This window comes from Carassius carassius, chromosome 29 (assembly GCF_963082965.1).
Source record: "Carassius carassius chromosome 29, fCarCar2.1, whole genome shotgun sequence".
Taxonomy (NCBI): Eukaryota; Metazoa; Chordata; class Actinopteri; order Cypriniformes; family Cyprinidae; genus Carassius; species Carassius carassius.
The window spans coordinates 28,005,696-28,028,249 of record NC_081783.1 but is presented as its reverse complement, the minus strand read 5'-3'; the positions used below and the strand labels follow the sequence as shown (position 1 = coordinate 28,028,249).

At 38.6% G+C, this 22,554-nt stretch overlaps 1 protein-coding gene, 1 long non-coding RNA gene and 1 other non-coding gene across 4 annotated transcripts; all 3 read left to right on the top strand.

The window, feature by feature from the left end:
* The first annotated feature begins 3,734 nt into the window (after positions 1–3,734).
* On the top strand, positions 3,735–15,279 carry LOC132109993 (inverted formin-2-like). Its single transcript, XM_059516508.1, has 12 exons — positions 3,735–3,980; positions 6,088–6,546; positions 7,073–7,134; positions 8,587–8,689; positions 10,494–10,579; positions 10,659–10,759; positions 10,931–11,001; positions 11,081–11,188; positions 11,340–11,410; positions 11,809–11,926; positions 12,008–12,172; positions 13,027–15,279. Exons 2-12 carry the CDS (start codon positions 6,214–6,216, stop codon positions 14,470–14,472), a joined length of 2,664 nt encoding a protein of 887 aa, XP_059372491.1. The 5' UTR covers positions 3,735–3,980; positions 6,088–6,213; the 3' UTR covers positions 14,473–15,279.
* A 3,914-nt stretch (positions 15,280–19,193) lies between these two features.
* LOC132110216 (uncharacterized) lies at positions 19,194–20,496 on the top strand. Of its 2 annotated transcripts, XR_009424620.1 has the most exons (5): positions 19,194–19,295; positions 19,584–19,641; positions 19,921–19,972; positions 20,145–20,205; positions 20,414–20,496. It is a non-coding gene; the product is annotated as an uncharacterized LOC132110216 (long non-coding RNA). The 2 variants fall into 2 exon arrangements; XR_009424619.1 differs by lacking the exon at positions 20,414–20,496 and having other exon boundaries at positions 20,145–20,364.
* On the top strand, positions 19,675–19,871 carry LOC132110256 (small nucleolar RNA SNORA74). The gene has a single exon (XR_009424631.1). It is a non-coding gene; the product is annotated as a small nucleolar RNA SNORA74 (small nucleolar RNA).
* Positions 20,497–22,554: the final 2,058 nt, after the last annotated feature.

Below are 22,554 nucleotides of genomic sequence, written 5' to 3'. Positions count from 1 at the left end.
TTTGCATTCACTCACAAAAGCACTCTATAAATCTGGTTGTTCATGTTTTTATGTGCTATGATAAAGGTGCAGTTAAATTAAGACTAGTTAATTGTGTACATGGGTGTGATCTAATATCATGGTGTTGACAGCTGGGAAGAAGGAGAATTTAACAGCGATAATCCCTTTCGTTACGTAATCCAACATGGAGTCGCAATAATGTGTTTCTGCACATGAATAATCAGATCAATTCATCAATTCAATCATTCTGGGTTGTTGCATCACACCCAAGCAGTGCTAAGACAAAAATATTGCCACCTTTCAAAATTCATGTGTCTTTGTTTCAGCTGGACTGCAATCCTACTTTTAGTTTCGCTATCTGAGAGCAACAAGAACACACACTGATCAGGAACTCACAATGGCTCTGACGAATTCACTTTTTTTGTGGGAAATGCAGGACACAATGCCTTCACAATGGAGAGAAGAATAGGAACTCTCTCTTTATACAGCTTCCAATTCCCGGGCTTCAGGCCAAGAACATCTTATTCAAACAGTAGTGTATAAAAAAAGACGATAAATCAACTTGCTAGACTAACTTCAAATTCTCTGCTTATATCTAGATCTTTGGGGATGGTTTGTTACCGATGTTCAGGGCTCTAACTTGTGAATTTGTCATCTAGTTTCACTGTTTTCTCATGAAAGATGTTCTTCCAGCTCAGTGCATGTCACCTGTTTAATTGTGAGCCCAAGTTCGCTGTTTCTTTGTCTCGTTTTTGCATGAATGCTGCCTCTGGCTTCCTATAGGGCCACCTGGCTTCCATTAAAAGTCCAAGAGCCTCTGTCTGTGATCAAATGCAGGTGTGTAAGCATTCAACTATAGGCCATTTCACCCGTCTTCAAACACTTCCAAGAAAACACACTAGATGCAGTCACCAGCTTCCACAAAGAATCAGTGCTGTACAGTTATTGTACAACATTGACTTTTTCATCAACAAGTCTTTTATGTTTATTAAAGTGTTTGTGTGAGGCACTTACTTGCAAGTAAATTTTATTTACTTGTTGGGATACTCCAAAACAGAACAGTATATTCTGCTTTCTTTTCACATTTCAAAGGTTTTAGGTCAGTAAGATTACAAGGATACATAAAAATTGGCATTCATAATTTTTTAACACATTTCTATGTCAAATTCTGTTCTTCTGTACTTTCTCTTCAGCAAACCAGCATTAAAAAAACATATTGTGGTTTGTGCAAAAAAATATATAATTTGTGTTTCTTGAGCATAAAGTAGTTGTGACACTTAAGACTGGAGCAATGATGCTGAAAATTCAGCTTTTTAAAAGAAATTTAACACAGAAAACAGCTATTTTAAAGTGCAATAATATTTTGCAATATTGCTGTTTTTACTGTATTTTTGATCACATAAATGCAGTCTTTATGAGCATTACAATCTTCCTTCAAAATTTGTCTTGAAAAAAAAACCTCAAATCTTTGATCAATAGTTATGTTGTTGATATTTATTACTTTTGGAAATGTTGCACATATTTGAAAGCGAGTGGCTCTAAAACTGCACCAATGCAGAGCAGACTTTACTGATAGTCAAACTTCTTACTTAGTAAGGCTAGTTCATTTACAGTGGTTGATTTATAATCTGTCTTTTTATTTACGTATGTAACCACCCCAGTACATCAGAGCAAAGCTAAAATAACATTGCATATGTATCATCCTGGTATCTTGGTAGTATTTTGAATAAAAAGAGCTGAGATTCCAGATACAAAGATATTAATATGGCTCTGTGCTGAGGGACATGGGGCATAACTTCACAAAAGCCTGTTCTGATGAGCTGTGGCTGTCAGCGTGCTGAAGCTTGAGTTCATCTGGGAGAAAAGCTGGAGATGTAGAGGTGATTGGTCTCAGCACTCGCTCGGTCACCTGATATCCTCTCGTTTCCATGTTCCCCCTGATGTTGGGGATTCTGTTTTTCCTTTCAGGCACTGGCCAAAGCTGCAAAGCTCACTGTGCTGTTTCCCATGAGCAGTCCTCAGCTCACTTCATCGTGGGTTCTCATCACCAGATCTGATCAAAGCCTTCCCCAGCGCACAGGAAGACTGCAGCTCCTGGCCTTACACTGATAATGGAACTGACAAGAAGATCACAGGCTGCCCATATGAATGTTCTCAGTGTATGAGAGCTGATCCTCACTCAATTTTGCCTTTTGTGTCTCAAATGAAGGTATTTTTAACCAAGGATGAAGCTGACTTGAGATCAGTGCCGCTTCTGTTTCTTGGTGCACACTCAGGTCTCCTGTTGTGTTCACTGTTTTTTTTTTTCAAAAAGATGAGGATTACATTTAGTGATAATAGGGAAATTAGTCCATTGATTGAATAATTTGTAAGCATGGAAGAATGCCTATTGAGACAAATACCAGGGAGTACCATTACCATGTGTACATGTGTGCAAGGGAGAGCGGGGTGAGTTGAGACAGTTTTTAAACATACGTCTTTAAAGCAAGCACATGACAGTAATGGGTCCAATTTAAATGTAAATATATATACATACACACAATATATACGCATACATTTCAGGATGTGGTGTGTCTTTGGGAATAATCACTTAAGATATGGCTTTCAAAAATACGTGGTCTCTTGGCTCAAATTGAGTCTAGGGAGAGGGATAAGTTGAGCCTCACAGAGTTAAACTGTGCCATTGATTATGCTGAAGTAAAAACTGAACTTTTTAACCAATAAAAATTCCCCTAATAATCTGTGTGGACTCCGAGTTGCCAGGATTTCACAACAAAACCCACCCAATTGCAACATAGAAATAGCCCAAAACTGGCCCAGTCGATTTTCGGGTAACTGGCCCCGTTAATAATCAAGCTCTGGGGGGTAAAATATGTTTTTGGTGGGGTTCCCCTGTACAACTCTTATTTTAGGGGTAGGACTAAGTATTGCATTATTGGGGACTGGCCATCCATCCAGGGTTTTTCTCCTCCTGTGGCTCAACAGAGTTTCATTAAGAGATAAGGTTCAGCTTCAAAGGTATTTTAATTATTTACAAATTTCAGATCAAAAAAAAGTTCAAACTGGCAAATAAAAAACAAATGCAACTGATGTTACAGAGCTGGGCTGACATCCCTCATATAAATGTTGCCGGGAAATACAATTTCATAAATACTTCAATGGCCAATTTTCATAAACAAGACCAATTACGGTAAAATAATACTTTATAATCCGGAGGGGTGAGCCAGTGGCTCATATTAACCCACTCCTACCATTTCATAAAACTTGTATCATCCAGTAGTTTAGAGCTAACGTCATGCTAACAGCATATCCTCACATTATAACTTCCTAAAGTACAAACACCTGTGCTGTTTCTCCATTTCTCCAGATTTGTCTGTAATTGCTCAGACACAAGAAGCATGTCTCTTTGAACATAAAAAAAAATGAACAGCCAAATTCTGTTTTTTTTTTATATAAATATAGATACCACTTTGAAGTTTCTGAGGAACTACAAAGGTATTATATATCCCTTTAAGGTCTTCTATTGTCTTTCGTAGCTTTTCCATATAGGCCTAGCGTTTAATAACGTCGTTTAAAAAAAAATGTAATAGTGCAGCAAATTATTTTACGATTTTGTAGGAGTGTCCACTACTTTATCAGTGTGCATTTCTGCTAAATCAGTTAGACTTAATGCAGAAGATAAGTCTTTCCCATAGTAGAATTGGTAAATTCCCTGGGGGGGAGCCCAATGAGCGCATCTCAGTGATCAGCTGCTGCGCATGCGCCTGAGCGAGACAGCATTGCGTCCGAGCGCACCAAAAGTTTGGGAGTTTTCGGTGGGCTGAGTGTATTAATGGGACGCCCGGCGTTCAGTGTGTGTTTGCCAGTGTTTTATGCTCATTGACACGCGCGGAAGTTTCTCACAGTGGACGGGGATTTCTTTTATAACTCTTATATTTACTTCTAAATCGGATTACATGCGTAATGATACGGAGTGAAACGTAAGTAGTGTTTTATTTGTGCTTCTCTCCTGCTGCACCGCACACCAAACTGACCTCTCTGAACTGAGTTAAGCATCGAGTTTAAAGTTTTACTGTCATTATCGAACAGTATTTCCCATTGGATAGTGTCTTTGTCTTTCTTTAATCGCACAGTTATTTATTTTAAGGCACATTCATCCTATGTTTGGGAAATATGCGTTTCTGTTCCACTCATTTCTACTGAAGCTGTTTAATATAATTTATATGATATTAAAAAATAACAGTGTTTAATAAGTAAATATTGTTTGTAAGTCGAAGACGCCGACTGCAGAGACAACTTCTCAAGATGTTCATAGAGTTACTCAAAAAGCTTCGGTGTGTATTAAACTAAACTGTCTGTTAAGATAATAATTATTTTAATCAGATCTTATCGTCTGTGTTTTTCCCCAAATGTTTAGTGCAACAAAGGTTGATGCGCGCGCTCAGGTGCTGTTGAAAAGAATTAAAAAGTAACGAGTTCGGTCTGTTCAGTCAAGTTTCTGTAGCCACGAAATAAAGGCGTGTTCTAACTGCAACATTCTATTCTGTCTGTCAGTTCTATTCTATTTCAGTTTCTCTCACCTTATCACGTTTCTGATAGACCGATATAAATGGGCCAGTGGTGGGACTTTTTAAGGTGATCTGCACTGATAGGTTTGATTCTGCAGGTTCTTTAATAAACATCTGCAGACTACATTATCAATCGATACTGGAAATAGTTCTCTTTTTTTTTTTATAAATATACGAAATCCAGAATACATGTGAACTCAAAAAAATTCAAACAAATTTTGTACCTAATATAATATATGTGATTTTGGCAGATTGGCAGCACCCACTCGTGTTTGCTCTGCCAGTAATCCAGAATCTGTGTCAGCTTCACTTTTGTCCTGTGGCCTCATTCGTGTTCATTAGCTGTCCTGGAGGATGCTCCGAGCTCACAGCACATGTGGCAGGAGTTTCTCCGAGGAGGAAGGAAGCACACAGGGCTTGAGTGCTTCACGTGCTGGAACATCTCAACACCTCGGACCTTCTGAAAGTGTAACCTCAGGTTAAACTCTTCCCTGGCAGCAGCTCGAGCTCAGACTCATTACAGACACCCTCGTGTTAATTGGGGGACAAGAGCTGCCAGGTGCCAGACCCCACAGGCTCACTTTGGGTCACCCCATTGCTGTAAACAGCCTCAGTGTTTATTGATCGGTGCTCGTGTGCTTGAGACACACAAGTGAGGATGAACTGTATGCTATAGTTGTGATCAGCTGGGCTCTTGTTGTTAAACAGGACATTTTGCTTTTGTATTAAACCCAAATAATTTCTGGGTAGTTATTTTTAGGTTAAAATGTATGACATATATGTATACAACACCAGTCAAAAGTAAAAAGAAAAAAATGATTTGAGAGGAATCAATGTTAAAGAGCAAGATTCATTGATTATAATGTTCAAAAGAGCATCAATTATTTAAAATAGAATTCTTTGGAATGGAAACGAATGCCATTTACAGTCACATTTGTTCAGCTGCAGATCAGAAATGTTTCTTGAGTAGCTAATCAGCATATCAAAATAATTTTTGAAGGATCATGTGACACTGAAGACTGGAGGAATGATGCTGAAAATTCAGATTTATCACAGAATTTTTTTTCTTTTTTTGGAACATAAAATAGAGAGCATTTATTTTAATTCACAGATATAATTTTAAATTGTACACTGTATCAACATAAAAGCGGTAAAAAACAATATTACTTTTAGAAACAGTAATATTGTTTTTAGTGTTTTTATGTTGATCAAAGTAATTCATCATTGGTTGTTTTCAGCATTTATTTTTTTAATTCAAACCTTTGAATAATTGTGTGTGTGTGTGTGTGTGTGTGTGTGTATGTATGTATATATATATATATATATATATATATATGACAGCTATTCATTGTATTTCCACAACTAATTATAGATAAGTCACAAGCTATTTAGAGAAGTTGGTTAGTTGATCTGTTTTTGTTCTCATATTTTTATAATTGATTTGAATGTGCATGCTGTTTCACCAGTTGCCGTGTAAGAGTTGTTGTTTCAGTGTTCTCTGTCTTGTTTCCTGCTGCAGATCTACATCACAGCCGTGAGAAGAGTGACGACCTTTCACCTGTGCTACATCATTGGTTTGGAAACGAAATCTTTGACTTTTCATGGATCACACTTTGGTGACGCCTAAGAACAAGAAGTGAAATTCATGGCCACCATCCCCATCCCTCCACCCTCTCTCCCTCCTCCTCCTCCACCTCCTCCTCCTCCGCCCGTCTCATCCAGCGCTCTGTCCCGAGTCGACTCTGGCCGAAAACACCGGCTTCGCAACCTCAACTGGGAGCGGATCCCTAAAGAGCGTGTGGAGGGCCGTAAGAGCGTGTGGAGCGGCTCTCCGGATGAGGACTGTGAGCTCTCCATTGACCTGAGCTCTCTGGATGAGCTCTTTGGGCAGAAAGAGGGTGAGCGGCCCGACCGGGCCAGCAGTTTCCGGCGCGGCTCACGCCTCTGCGGGTCTCCACAAGAGACGAGTGCGGACAAAGTAAGAGCACGTTACACTATCTACCACATGGATGAAAACTAATTATATTGGATTGTACTGTTTTTGATGATGAACGGTTTTAATCAGAGGAGTGTCTAACTGATTTATTTAAAAATGTATAACCTGAATGTATTTTAGAATGTTTGTCTAGTGTACAAAGTCTTTTAGAACCTTGTATATTTTATTCAGAGATCGTCACAAAAATAGCCTCTATGCTTGCATGGCATTAAAAAATGAAAGTTATATGAAAGTTTTATGAAAGTTAAGCATTTATTTCACACGCTCATGCCTCAAGATGCTGGAAAAAACTAGATGCAATGAAAAAGACCTCATCTGCATGTTTAATTAAAAAATATATATATTTGCAGTAATTGTCTTAATTGTTAAAGGCAATGGAAAACATTCTTCTTTTTTTAATAAATGTATAAATTGCATCATAATCAACTTTTTTTCAGTATTCTCAGCATGTTTATTGAAGACTTTTAAACTGAGTTTGTGTGCTGATTGCCTTGATTTGTGTTTGCAGGTTACGCTGCTTGACTCAAAACGCAGCATGAATGTTGGGATATTTCTGCGGCAGTTGAAAATGTAAGTTTTGGTTTAATATTTACTAGTTATGATGAACAGTATATGTTAGCCAGGTCACTTGAAAAGATGATATTTGCAGCAAACACATGAATATATTTACTATCTTGGCCACCCTGCCCTATAGACATTTGTATTGACTGTTTTAGAAATGGGGCAGTGATATTGTCCCATTTGTTACAAACAGGAAGTGAAGGTTTCCTAGAGAGAGCGTCTTAACACTTCAGACAGCAGTCGCTGTAGGTTATGTTTATTTTTGAGCCATTGATTGCGCTCAGAAGATGCTGTCCTGTCAGAACAGCTGGGTTTGATGGGCTCTGAACGTGGTCAAAGGTCACAGCTGCTTCTTGGCCAAATGAGCCTCGGTGAGAACTAGAACCTGATCTCTGCACTGGCTTCTCATCAGTTGCACTGAGATTAAATGTCAATTTTAATTCAGGTGTTTCCAATGAAATATTACAGCGTGAAAGCAGCTCATACAGGAAATCATAAGCCTTTAATCATTATTCATCTCTTTCAATGCAATTGTTTTTGTTTTATGTAAAAGGTTTGTTTTTTCATGTCAGCACTTGCTTGCTGAGGAAATCTATGGGTGCAGCAGTGCCTATTTGAGTTTGGAAAGCCTTTCCATGGGACTGATATCTGTCAGAACATGTGGAGGAATTATAGAGAAGTGCTTATGCAGGCAAACAAATTTCCCTGTGTGTGTAAGCGCACACTTTTGAAGTGTGCTAGTATGAATTATACTCCACCATGGCCAAAGCAGGTCTTTGTTTCCGTAGACCCATGTACCTTTTTCCATTTTGCACTCAATTAGGAAACCGCAAGAGCCTCAATACTTTCTGACATGAAGAATTAGGCCATCATATCATATTTGCACCAATGCATTTAAAATGAAAGTCTAGTGGCAAGCGCTTGCACTAGAGAAGGGTTTAAAAGCATAGCATTTTTACAAGTATTGTCATAGAGACCATGTTAATGTGGTGCTACTGTGCTAAAACTCAGTCACTGACCTTTCCCTGTCCAACTATAGTACGTACTATTCGTTTTCACACGCTAGACACCAAAAAGGGACTGTTTACACAGAAAGGGACACTTGCCTCATAGACTTCCATTGTAATTGCATGCATATGCACAAGGATTATTATTAACTAAAACAATAAAACCATTTTTTTTTCAATAACTTAAAGAAAATAAAACAAGCTTATTTTATTACAGCTAGTTGCCAAAGCAGCGTTTCACATTTTGGTTTAGTTTAAATGAAAGTACTAAAATTTCAATAACTAAAACTAAACTGAGGGATAAAGTAATTTCTGTTTAAATAAAAAGCTTTTTCTTTTCTTTTTTTAGATGGTATAAAAGTAGACTTTTATTCCTGCTCCAGCTGAGCCAGAGATTTGTTCTGTATATGAATAGAGAAAGTGTTGTGATTGTCCGTGTTGTCTCTTCCCTCAGCGCTGCTCGGGAGATTGTGGAGGATGTGCGGCGAGGGATTGGAGAGCGTTACGGAGCCGAGAAACTGGCTGAACTCTGCAAGCTGCTGCCTGATAATGAAGAGGTATTGTATTCACACACAAACAGACACACCTGTTCTTCCACGCTTCGGTCTGCTGCATATTAAAAGCAATTAGACATGATGCTGCTTGTTTGAAATCATCTGTTTACTCCGCATGATCTCCTGTTACACTTTCTGATTATTAGATATATAATACTTCTGACCAGGAAGAATCTCGCTGGGCTGAGATGGAGACGATTTGCCTTAGAAATCATTCCTTTAAAGAGAAAACCACAATATACTAGGAGTGAAAATCTGAACAGGTGTGACAGCGTTTTGAAGTAAATCTGGTCAAAGGGCAGTTGTTGTGGAGCTCAGCAGCACAAACCTCACTGCAGCGGTTAAAGAGCGTGAACTGATGTTGCTACTGGTGCGTGACTGTTGTGTAACTGAGGTGTGTGCTGCTCCGTGGCTCCAGCGTCTTTGACATTCAAATATTTTCAGGTTCATTTCTTATGCACTTGCAGTTTGAAAAAGGGCACCCATAGACCTGTATAGTGATAAAGTGTCATGGTACCACACAATAGTGTTGATTCAACATTCAAATATTCAATACATATTCAATTTAAACCCCATTTACAGAAATCCATATATACTCATCAAAAAAGTTAACATTTTCTCGCATTCAACTACTTTTGTTTCCAGCTAATTTCTTCTCATTCATAAATGTTTGTTTAACACAAGTTAAAACACTGAGACAAACTGAACAAGTCACAGGAATGCAACTATAATCGTAATAATGACTTCTTCGAAAGGAAAAATATTACACTTATAGTTAGTCATTTAGCAGACGCTTTTATCCAAAGTGACTTACAGAGGACAATGGAAGCAATCAAAAACAACAAAAGAGCAATGATATGCATTATATGTGACCCTGCAGCACAAAACCAGTCTCAGGTATATTTGTAGCAATAGCCAAAAAAAAAAAATTGTATGGGTCAAAATGATTGTATTTTACTTTGTGTCAAAAATCATTAGGATATTAAATAAAAATTATGTTCCATGAAGGTATCTTGTAAATTTCCTACCATAAATATTTAAAAACTTAATTTTTGATTCATAATATGCATTGCTAAGAACTTTATTTGGACAACTTTAAAGGTGTTTTTCTCAGTATTTAGATTTTATGGCACCCTCAGATTCCAGATTTTCAAATAGTTGTATCTCAGCCAAATATTGTCTGACCCTAACAAACCACACATCAGTGGTTTCTTCATCAGCTTTGAGATGGTCTATAAATCACAGTTTTAAAAAACATATATTACCTTTATGACTGGATTTGTGCTCCAGGATCACATATATGAATTATATAATAAATAAAAAGAAAACTGGTAGAATTGAAAAAGAATAGAGGAAGCTAGTGTAAGAGGTCTTTTTTGCGTTTGTTAATGGTATAAGAAATAAAAAGAAAACAAACCGATAGAATACAAAAAGATTAGAGAAGCTAATTATTACAATTAATTTTTAAAAGTCGTGCATGAAACAGACGCAGCTCAAACGAGAAATAAGTGCAGTAATTGAGAGCATTTATAAAACTTTATAGAATTAAAACTGTAATTGGATTTTGATGAAGAGCATGAGTAAATTTAAAAAGAATTGTTAGATCCTCTAATAGTGCAGTTGTGTGATTGATTGAGTCCATGTCATTAAAATTTCCCTCCAATCCTGCAACCAAAGTTGACAACCCTGGTTATAATCAGTGAATCTAATGCTTTAGTATCGTGACACTACCAAAGTGCCAGTATGCTGTGCAACCCTAGTCTACAGTATTCATCATCCTGTATGAATCTACTTTCTTCTCGTCCAGGAAGCCAGGTTGAAGAAGTTCAGCGGTGACCGTAGTTTACTGGCAGAGCCGGATCTCTTCATTCTCTCATTGGTGGAGTTACCCAGGTAAGAGTTCAGCACTGAATGCTCCCCGTGATAGTTTCCTTCATTCTATGCTCATTAATCTGCTCCTCATCATCTCTAGCTTTCGCATGCGTCTGGACGTCATGATCCTCCAGCAGGAGTTTGACCCCGCGGTGACCTCTCTCTGTGTGGCGGCCAGATGTCTGCGGGAGGCGGCTCGAGGTAAAAACTTCCTCTCTCTTGATTTGTTTGGACCTGAAAACTTTAGATCACTTCCTAAATGAAGTTCACGTGTGAGCCACACGTGATATCTGAGTATCTGAGATCTTGTTCTGGTATGTGATGGTGTAAGTGGATCCTGATGTGGTTGGCGCTCATGTGTTGTTTGTGCAGAGCTGCTGAGCTGCCCGGAGCTTCACTACATCCTGAGACTGGTGCTCAAGGCGGGAAACTACATGAACGCTGTAAGTGTTGTCTCTGACGCTTGTGCATCAACACGTATCTCCTGGTGTGAAGTCAGGCTGATGTCTCTTGCGCTCTCAGGGTGGTTATGCTGGGAATGCTGCTGGATTCAGGATTTCCTCTTTACTCAAATTGGCCGACACCAAAGCCAACAAGCCAGGCATGAACCTCCTCCATTTTGTGGCCATGGTAAGAGTCACCGGTAAACATGTATTAAGCCACACTATCTTAAATAAACCCAAAGAAAACGAAGCTGCTGTGGTCATCGCTGTGATAGAGTAGAATCAGTAGGACAGAATTCTGGATCAAATTCAGTGTGTTCTTTTTTTTTCATTTTCAGGAGGCTGTGAAGAAGGATAAAGACTTGCTGATGTTGCCCAGCCGCTTGAGTCACGTCGGTCCAGCTTCAAGGTCAGGAAACAAACAAGCTTTTAACAGTGTCAAAATTCCCAAGCTCCCAATCCAATAGAATATCAATGGACTCGAAACACATCACTTCCCAAAATCAAGAGAAATATAGACAATAATGGTTTAAGGTTGTTGTTGGTGTTTTTTTTTTCTTTTTTTGTGACATCATTTTAATTATGCACATTTTCTACTATAATTTTTTTTTTTTTAAGTATTTTACATCAGACTTTTTTCTTTTTTTAATTTATATGTTGGAGTTTAATATGACTCAGGTTTATGAAAATAACTTTTTTTAATATATTTCACAAATATTGCCCTTAGAGCAACATGTTCCTCTGTGATTAATATGAGAAAGAAAACTTAAATCTCCGTAAGTTTGTTTGTTTTTTCTGTCTGGTCAGGTTGTCAGAAGAGTCTGTGGTGGAGGATCTTTCTCGACTACAAAGCAGAGTCGCTGAACTCAGAGTTCGAGCTCAGGCTGATGCTGAAATCGAGCAGCAGACCAGAACTTTACTAGAGGTTGGTTCTCATCTGTCAACATCATATTCACAAATGTGCATGTGTCTATTCAACTTACAATTTCATCATTCCTTCATTCAGGTTGCTGAAGTGAGGCTGCAGGAGTCTCGGGACGAGCTGGAAAGCTTACAGAAGACCAGTAAGGCCCTTGTGGATTTCTTCTGTGAAGATGACAAATCCTTCAAACTGGAGGAAGCCTGTCATATCTTCCACTGCTTCTGCCATCGCTTCCAAAGAGCCGTGCAGGTGAGCAGCATCCTGTTGTCTCTTTAAATTACAACAACCAAATAAAGTTTCAAATGTCCCGTACTTGCCTGAAGCTAGAGCCAAAATCTGACACACAAAGTTTAACTTGATATTTTGTCATGTAAATGTGACTCATAGCCACTTAAAAAGCACTGAAGTGATGTTTAATTGATTTGGTAATGTTATTGATAATATAAAAATCGTAATTAATTGCATCAAAAATAGTTTTTGTGTATATTATGCATATATAAATACATAGTAAATATTTTGAAAATTGTACATGTATCTGCATGCATATATTTATATTCATATAATTAAAATTTTATATGTAAATATTTAATATAAAAAAATTCTTAACATGCATTTGTTTGTCTTTATATAAACATAATAAATATACACAGTGCACACACATTTATTTAGGATGTGATTAATCATTAATCATTCTCTACTAAAAAATCTGGAAAATTTATTTCATTTGTTTTCTGAATCCTAGTAATATTGTTTGAAATGAAATAAAACAAAGATGTGTTTTTCCAGTCATCCAAACATTACAAATTCTTTCAATGTAAAATGTTTGTTACAGATTATGCCAATATAAAGCATGTAAATAGGCAAAAATAAAATACGTTTTCATGTTATAAATGTAGACATTTTTGTAAATATCCAATAACTGTATATGGTAATTTATACTACATTTACGTGCATGCAATTTTCTCAATAAATTAAAAAATATCCGGTGGCTGATGACACAAATCTGTGACCCATCAGTTAATTGAAATGGTCATTTTAAACTGATTCATGGGAATAAAGTTCAGAATCTCAAAAATGATTCGTTCCTATTTGCTTCCCAACAGGAGAACACCGAGAGGGAAGTACAAGAGCAGCGGCGTTTGGTGCGCGAGCGTGAGAATGTGGAGAAGCGTCGGTCTCTGGCTCTGTGCACCGGACTGGAAGCAGAGCAGGAGTCTTCTGAGCTGGAGCACGCGCTGCAGAGGAGCTTGAGTTACACGGGGAGCCGCCGCAGCCTGCGCAGACTCTCGCAGTACTTCCTCCGCTCCGGCGAGAGAAACGGGAAATCTCACAACCAGCAATCAGAGGACTCCGACCCACATGCTCTCGATCCTGAAGGATTCAGCAGAGACCCAGAGCTCAAACATTTGCTGCAGAAGAATGAGGACAACACTGAGGAGACTAAAGGGATAAATAAAGTCAAACAAGGTCAGCATTTAAGCACATATTCAACATGTGGCCTGCAGCGAGATGCAGCTACTTCCCTGAATGCTACGAAAAGCCATTCTAGGCTGAACACGAGAACAGTCCGCAGTGATAACGCTTTTGTTGTTTTGGGAAAAACAAAAACGTCATATCAGCAGGAGGCAGTGAATGTCTTGCCTGTCACAGGACTATCCCCTGACAAAGTCTTGAAAGTTGAGAAACTGGTTCAAGACGCCTCTGAAAGGCTGAGGCAGATAGAAACCGATACTTTGAAGGATGCTAAGAATAAAGAGTGTGTAAATGAGGAATCTCAAAAGGGAGAGACATGGACAAGTGCATCTTCTCCTCCTGAACATCTAGCCCAGGAGCCATGTGGCCAAGAAAGAGAGCATGTTTACCCAACGCTGGAGTGTCACACCCTAGTGAGGGCCCTACGCTCCTACGAGAGCCTTTCCCCAACTGTGACACGGCCGACCACCAATCACTGCTCCAAATGGAAGAAAGAGCAGGAAGCCGATGAGCGAGATGGCACAAGCTCACCACATGCCAAGGGTGATTCCCGTCTGTTAAAGACGCTGACTCGAGGGCCAACCAAAAGACTGCTGGTACAGCGAGGAGGGCCCTCCAACAGCAGCGGGATCCCTAGAGTCCGCACAAAGGCAGAACCGACTCCTGCGGACAGTTTGTCTGCTTGTCAGATGTCACGGGCTTCCCCTACACGTGCCTCGTCCATTCGCACATCGCTAAATGAACTCAAACGCAACAGCAATGCACGCCAGAGGGTAAACGCCCCATCCAATACAGGGAAACAAAAAGGAAACACTACTGAGAAGCTGACCCAGGATAAGGACAAGTGTCAGGACACGTTTGTAAGGGGTTCACCACTTCGTGTTTCCAAACGCCTAGCGCCCAACTCTGAATCCCAGTCTCCCCAGAGCATTAACTCTCGCACTACTGCTACAACTGTGAAGACAATCCGCACGGCCATCATAAGTGCAGCCAAAGCCAAGACAACCAAAACCCCAGGCACCAGAATCCCAGGACCTAATATTCCCAAACCGGCTGCCCAGCCCATGTGGAAATAATATCTGCTTTCTTGTGTGGCAGTAGCTTGATGATATCTGTGCATGTCGTACCATGTGTAAGGAACTAAATTGATATGATTTTCACTGGTGCCTGTCAAGGTTTTTGTGTGAGCGGTCAACTCAAACTGCAGAATGCCAGTAAATAGAGGAGCCTTTCATTGGGTTGGCCCAGAATACACACTGTAATGCATCCGAGCAGAGTGACTGCTGCTTTCTGAGCTCTCCACTGATTATTCAGGTCACAGCGAACTTTGCTTCTCAGTTCAGGACTTTGTTGGAAACGGTCTTGTCGTGCACTGTCTTTAGCTCTACCTCTGAACACTCGAGTGCTCTGTGCAGGTTACAGCGCACATCAGAAGGATTCCTGCCAGAACCTTCTTTCATTATGTGTTTTGTTTGTGATGTTCGAATGGAGCTGTCACAGTCAAACAGACCCAAGTGAACGCTCATGTCACGTGGGATATTGATTTTAACTTGCCCTTTGATTCAGGTCAAATTGACTGTTTAATTGAGTTGCAAGTACAAAATAATGACACACAACTTCAGTTAAAATCATGCATGTAATAATTCAAAAGCAAATTGTGTGTGAGGTGTGTGTCCATTTGTACATGTTGGGTTCCTTCAAATCTGATGCACTTTACAAATGAAAGAGAGATTTCATGCTGGCAGAAACTGTCTTTGTGGTAATCTGCTGTACTTGTTTATGTTTATATGGAATGTTAAATTAACAGAATCAAAAACACAGCTGCCATTTGTAATATCTGTATTTGTAAATGAGTATTTGAAATAAAAATGAATTTAATGTTATTCTTTTTGCAAGTAAATGTTCTTTAACATTAAATGAATGCTGGTTAAAATAACAAAGGTTGTGTTCTGAAGACGAACGAAGCTTTTACGAGTGATTAATGACAATCTTCATTTTGGGGTGGGGTATCCCTGAAATTGCCAGTGATACAAAAGTGACTTGTTCAGCTGGTCATGTGATCTCAAAATGGCAGCTACATCATTAGGCACCCTTAACTGTGTCATCCAATCTAAAAATATGCCTCTGTCTGGACAGATTTTCATCCTTAGGTGTTGAGTACATCTCTTCAGTACAACAGACAGCTCAGCCTTCATCTTATATGAGTGAACATTTGAAACGGATTTGTCTAAAGTATCATTAATCTCTATTGTGAGATGAACACAGGTGGAAAAGATTTCTTCCAGAACATTTAAACAACTAAGCATCTAAACATTAGAGATGAGATCATGCAGCAGGAGAATGCATTTGGGAAGAAATTACATACAATCAAATTCTAATTTTGTAAAGTTTAATGGTGGTGGTAATCGGTGTTGGGAAAAGTTGCTTTTAAAATAATGCATTTGATAGTATATTACTTTATTTAAAAATGTATTATGGAAAGTAATGCATTACATTCCTTTTTTGATACCTAAGCATGGCTTGCTTACTTATTTTTCATTGCAAAAAAAAACAAAAGTGCCTTATTTGAAAAATAAATAAGTTATATAAATATGGTACATGATTATCCTATTTAAATAAATGTGAAAAATGAGGTAGGTAAAAAGTAATTTGTCATGTAATTTGGAATTAGGAAAGGATCATCATTTTTAAAGTAATCTACCCAGCACTGCTGGTATTAAGGTTCTTTTGGATAGCCTTTATCGTTTTCACTCGATCAATGAATTCTGCCAAAATGATAAGGTCGGTGTGGGCAAAGGAACCAGAAGGTCCTGAAACTTCCTCATTAACAGCTCATTGTTTTGTGGCCCGCGGTTACCCTACAATCTCTCATCCCCTTCTCTTGACATAAGTCACTCCCAACTTGTAAACGTTGCTATGGTGATGCTTCAGGCATGGTCAAGAATCTCCAGCTGAACAGTGGGAGACGGGATAGAAAAAGATGCTAGACTTGGGGTCTCAGTGGGAACGACCCTTTTATAGGACATAATGACGCCAGAACTCTTGGGAAAGGCAATAAACCGCTGCTGTCTGTCCGTGTATCCATGTGCACATGTCATTCAGCGCATTCCTGGTTTGATCAATCTCTGTCAATGACATCATTATTCTGTGGGAAATGCAATGAAACTTCTGGAAAATTCACAACAAGAATATAATATGTCTGTTGGAGGTGTTACACCTCTCTAAACTCAAATACAATTTATCCACGATATATAAGATGTAGACTACTTGCATTATGCAAACAAGTACTTGCTTCGTTTTTTCTGTCAAATATTTCTCAGTGTGTGCCGCTTAAAATGCCATTTCATGGTGGCTGAAGTAACATTACTGTGACAAAATGAGATTTCTGACATTTTTTAGACACACATTTTCATCATTAACTCAAAACTGAAAAAGTTTACGATTAAGTTACAGGCTTCTGTAAACCAGTGAACCAGATTTCCAAAGTGAACTGCCCTAGATTATCAAAAGCAATCTAGGTCTTGTTGTGTATATTGCACGGGTATTTTGGGATGTTCCTAGGCAGTTGCTATTGAGGATTTGATCGAGGATTGAGGTTTGCTTAGATTCTAGTAAGCAGTTCTAGTTTGGTGGTTGTATCTTAAGAAGAACTATTCGGTTTCATACAGTCTATGGGTTTCAGAGACAAAGCTTAAGCTTAGACTCAGACTAAAATGCAGGTCTGAGCTGAATAAGGAACAAACCTTTTTAAAAATTGAAAAAGGTTGGAGAAAAACGTACTGTGCCATGGTATAACACTAATACTTACACTCTCAAGAAAAAAACTTGTAGTCTTGAACGCAAATGGAGAAAAACTAACTTGGAAGTTTTTAGAATTGCATGGAAAAACAGTATGTCCAGCTATAGACAGGCTCTAAAAACTGCTAGGGCAGAACATACCCACAAACTCATAGAAAATAACCAAAACAATCCAAGGTTTTTATTTAGCACAGTGGCTAAATTAACAGATTACCAGCGCCACCTGATTCATATTCAATCAACGTTTAATAGTAATGACTTTATGAATTTCTGATAAAATAGATAACATTAGAAATACAATAACAAATGTAGATTCTACAGCGTCTAACACTTCAGTTTCAGGCGCGGGAACTGGGCGCGCGCTCTCAGATACATGTTGCTCTTGTAAGAATTTTCTCTGGGCTCGCTCAGAAAGTATGTCTGCACTTAAAACGTGTTCAGTGCAATCGCGAATCTCTCCTCTTCGCTTAAAGTAAGCGTGTATGTGCTTAGACTGTGTCCCGTGCGTTCGCGCATGGCCAAGTACTCTTCTCTTTGATTTCGTTCTCTTTGCTCTTGGCAACAACCAATCAGAAATAGGCTTCAACGACTGACTGAGAGATTCACGCTTGCGCATTTCATTAATGTACTTTCGCGCTACAATAATGCGCTCTCGACATTTGAAAGGGAAATAACGCCATATGTTACCTGTAGCCAAAGAACCGCTTCTCAATATCATTAACTCATTGTTATCTTTAGGTCACGTCCCAAAACCATTTAAGCCGACGGTTATTAGGCCTCTTATTAAGAAACCAAAACTAGATCCTAGTAAACTGGCAAAATATAGGCCTATTTCAAATTTTCCATTTATGTCTAAAAATTTTTATAAAAGTTGTGTCTGCTCAATTGAGCTCCTTCCTGCAAAAAATTATCTGTATGAAGAATTTCACCCACCACCATAGCACAGAAACTGCACTTGTTAAAATTACAAATGACCTGCTTCTTGCGTCAGATCAAGGCTGCATCTCATTGCTAGTTTTACTTGATCTTAGTGCTGCGTCGAAAATAAATCATGTCATACTCGTAGATCGATTACAAACTTATACAGATATTCAAGGGCAGGCTCTAAGATTGTTTAGATCCTACCTGTCCGATCGCTACCATTTTGTTTATTTTAATGGGGAGTCATCTCATTTATCACCAGTAAAATATGGAGTGCCACAAAGATCCGTCCTAGGTCCCCTTCTATTTTCAATATACATGTTGCCCCTTGGTAATATTATTAGAAAATACGGGATTAGTTTCCACTGTTATGCTGATGATACTCAGCTATATATCTCAACGAGACCAGATGAAACTTCTAAATTATCTAAGCTAACAGAGTGTGTTAAAAAATGTATAAGATTGGATGACCAATAATTTTCTCTTATTAAATTCGGATAAGACAGAGATACTAATTATTGGACCAAAAAACAGTACACAGAATCTTGAAGATTACAATTTGCAACTAGACGGATGCACTGCTACTTCCTCTACAGTCAAAAATCAAATCTGGGTTATATATTAGACAGCAACTTGTCTTGTGAAAACCATCTTTCCCATGTTACAAAAACTGCATTCTTCCATCTTAGAAACATTGCCAAGCTACGAAACATGTTATCTGTTTCTGATGCAGAAAAGCTAGTTCATGCATTCATGACCTCTAGACTGGACTATTGTAATGCACTGGACTATTGTAATGCATAGCTCACATTAAATTTTAACAAATAAGGATATAAATATTTATTACAAATATTACAAGGGGGACTGAAGAGTGTATCAAAGTATTTGAAACATTTGACAGACTTAGATTTTTAACAGTTTTATTAAATATTTATTTTATTATTAACACAATATTTAGAAGAAATATCAAGCTCTTTTTCAGTAAATATTCTCAATAGAGTAACAAAAAAATGAAGAAAAAAGACGTCACCACGTGATGTCACGCTCTCTCTTCTTCGATGGTATTCAGCCGCGCTATAAATAAGGGCGCGCTACTCAGTGCGCTCTCTCACTTTTGCGATGTCTCCGCGGAAGAACATCAGCTCTTCTAAAAATGGGAAACTCCGGCTGCTACAGGAAGGTAAGATTTTACCAGAAAAAGTTGTTACGTACAGTTTGTTGAATTATAGAAGTTTTCAAAGTAGTTAGTTAATCAAAACGGTCCGTTTCGAAATGGTTGATACCTACTCGAGCGCGAGGTTTGGCACGTGGCTGGTTCCTCGACTGCTTGGTGGTTTCACTTTAATTAAACCGTCTTATAATTCCCACTTTCCCCGTGCTCCAAATCAGTAACTTACATTTCTTTACATTAGTAGTTGAGCCGCCCGTCCACTGTAGTACAGTATTGATGTGCTGGTCTCTTGTTTAGGAGGCTGAATGTGCTCCGATCTCCTCCAGATGAAGACTCCAGCTGCTGCAGCTCTGATGTAAGTGGGTTATTTCTCTCTCTGTCTCTGGAGTCCAGCGGTAGTCAGCTGTCCAGGTCTATCCGTGCCTGAGCTAGTGTTACTCTGCTGGAAGAGAGAGGTGCTGTCTGTGTGCTCCTGCAGGTTTGGCTGTTTTAGTGACTCCTGCGGGGCGGCACCGGTTGAGCCGTGTCTCCTGAGAGTGGTCTGTGCTCACACAATGAGGCAGGCCTAGTCTGGGGGCGAACACCTCAAACATGAGCCTTGAGCCAGCGTTTCTAACTAGGACTGTTGTTACAGGTCACACAAGACCCCCAAACACCATGATCCCAGTGGCCTTTTGTGTTGAGAGGTGGGTACTTGTTTAGTTTTCTCAGATGAGACCATTTCAGTTTACCTTGTTTATGCCATTGCTTGAAGTAACCACATGCCATATTGTTATATGAAAACGATCAAGCTAGAAACACCTAAGTAGGTTGATCACGTTACTTTGACCTGATTTTTTTTCCTCTAATTCATTACAGGATAAGGTAAATGTTCAAAGGTCTGGAAGGTCCATCACTATTCAAGATCTTCCTGTTGTGGGTGAGCTTTTACTTCAGTGTTGTGATCCAAGTTGATACCATCATAGCAGAACAGTTTCTCTGTGATGTCTTTTAAACTTGGGATAGCATCTGCAGGGTTGGCACTGATTTCTGTTGAGACCGTCTACAGAAATCTGACAAAGAAGCCTGCTACATTGTTTAGTGTTGGAAGTCATAATTTGTGTTTTGACCAATCTCTTTTGTTGTAGGAAAGCTGTGTGAAGATCTACAGAAAGTTCTCCTGCCTCCAACTTTCAGTGCTCCGCTAACTATATAATGCATTCAAATTACTTTGGATATTTTTTTTTTTTTTTTTTAAAGAACCTGCTCTAAAAAGTGTACTTTGGCCTTTCCTGTAAGGTGTCTGCCAGAACTCTGGTTTGCATGATGCTGAAGTTAATACTGAGATGTCTCCCTCTACTCTAATTACAAATTAGCCAAAGGAAATTGAGAGCGAAATGCATGTGCTCATATTTGATCAGCATAATCATGGCTTTGTGTATGGTTTTCTTTTCACAGATGTTTTTTCTGGACATTGAGTCCATGCAGTGTTATCTCTGTAAAGTAAAAATAGATTGCTTCAAAGTTCATTAAATGGAGGTATTTATTAACGTGTCCACTCTTTTGACATAATCCCCCCCCCCCCCCCCCCCCAATGAAATAAAAGGTACCAGATTTTGTTTTTAATCTCAAAGGAAGACCTAGAGATGTACAACTAGTTAACAAATCTACAGCAAAAACCATTACCTGAGCACAAGAATATGTGTTTTACTGTATAGAAAGTTCCTGCTGTGAGTCAAGAGGCTATATCACGGTTAACATTGCAGTTTCTAGCTTCCATCCTCTCATTTCGGGTGGTCTTTATCTTGGGCAATGTTACAGACTTTATTTTAGTTAGAAATGATGCTAATTACTGGTTGTAGATGAACAATGCTGATCCATTTCTTGTTCTATCCTGAATGCGTTTTCCCTGGTTGCTGGTTTTTATTGTAAGTTCAATTAAAAATACAAAAAAGCTTACAGGACCGTAATGTTTTCCTCGCATTATGTTCAGGTACAGAGAGCGTTATAAACATTTAAACGTTAAAAATTGTTTTATTGAGAATTTGCGCTTATGTAAAATCGCTACTTGGAACATTCCGCAGTCGTTTGAGGTTACTGAGTGAGCAATTTTATATATATATATATATATATATATATAAGATTAAATAACTATTTAAAAGATTAAACCCAAAAACGAATGTGACAAAAGAAAAAACAACCCGTAGATTTATCTGTACTGAGTTGATTCCGCTTAATCAGCTCCTGCGCCCCCGAGTGGAATAGCAACTTCATTTACATTTAGTTTTGCAAATCGCAGATAATTTCTTACAAACAGATACGAAACGATATAAATGTTAACACAAAGCGTATATTAAAATAGCATAAATCCGTAACAACATCAACACTCTGGCTCGTAAGAAGACTGTTCAGGAGTTTGTCCTGATGTCACGTGACTCGGAGAAACGGGAAGTTCTGATTCTCTCCGCCGTTACTACTTCATTCCTTCAAAAAGACACCGCCGTGCGCTCCGTTACAAAACATTCGTGTCCAGACGGTAAGAGTGAATCCCTGTCGTGTCGGTGTTTATCATCCGGTGAGTTTGGAGATAGTTGATGTTTACACTGGTGTTTTTTTCTGCTCCTTTTATTGTCTGATGCATACTCTGACTGTAAACACACGATTTCACCAAAGTTTTCAACCAGTTTCTACTCTCGGCATTATCGAAACATTAATAATCTGAGCATGATGAATACCTTCTGCTTCATGATTTTCGTGACGGTTTACAGTGTCCGGGAAGCGAAAATGAAACTTTGATATGCATTATGCAAATGAATAGACAGTCAACCGTATATAAGATAATATTATGTGCACGGTGGAATTTTAATAATTTTCCTCATTAAAACAGTCTGTTATAATGTAGTGGAATTCCTGTAGAAAGAGATTTGTATTTTCCTTGTATTTCTTCATTCAGTCAGTGATTTGTTCAGGCTTCTGCTGCTTCCAATCTTTAAAGAATTTGGTGGTAACTTTTTTTTTAATATCTTGGTCAATGATGTGTTTATCTGCTAGTTCTAGTAATTAGCTGTCTAAACCTGTGATGATGCATGTGATCAAAATAAAATCACATGCTCTGGATGTCAGCTCTCAGGTCAAACATGAAACACAAATAACAGTGCTTTTATTTTCTGTTAAGTCGTGATTTATATTTTGATAAGCGTGACCCAAATGTAGTAATTGTGTAGTTGATAAACACACCCTTTTTTAGACATCAAGATATATATATACATATAAAGGACAGTTCACAATT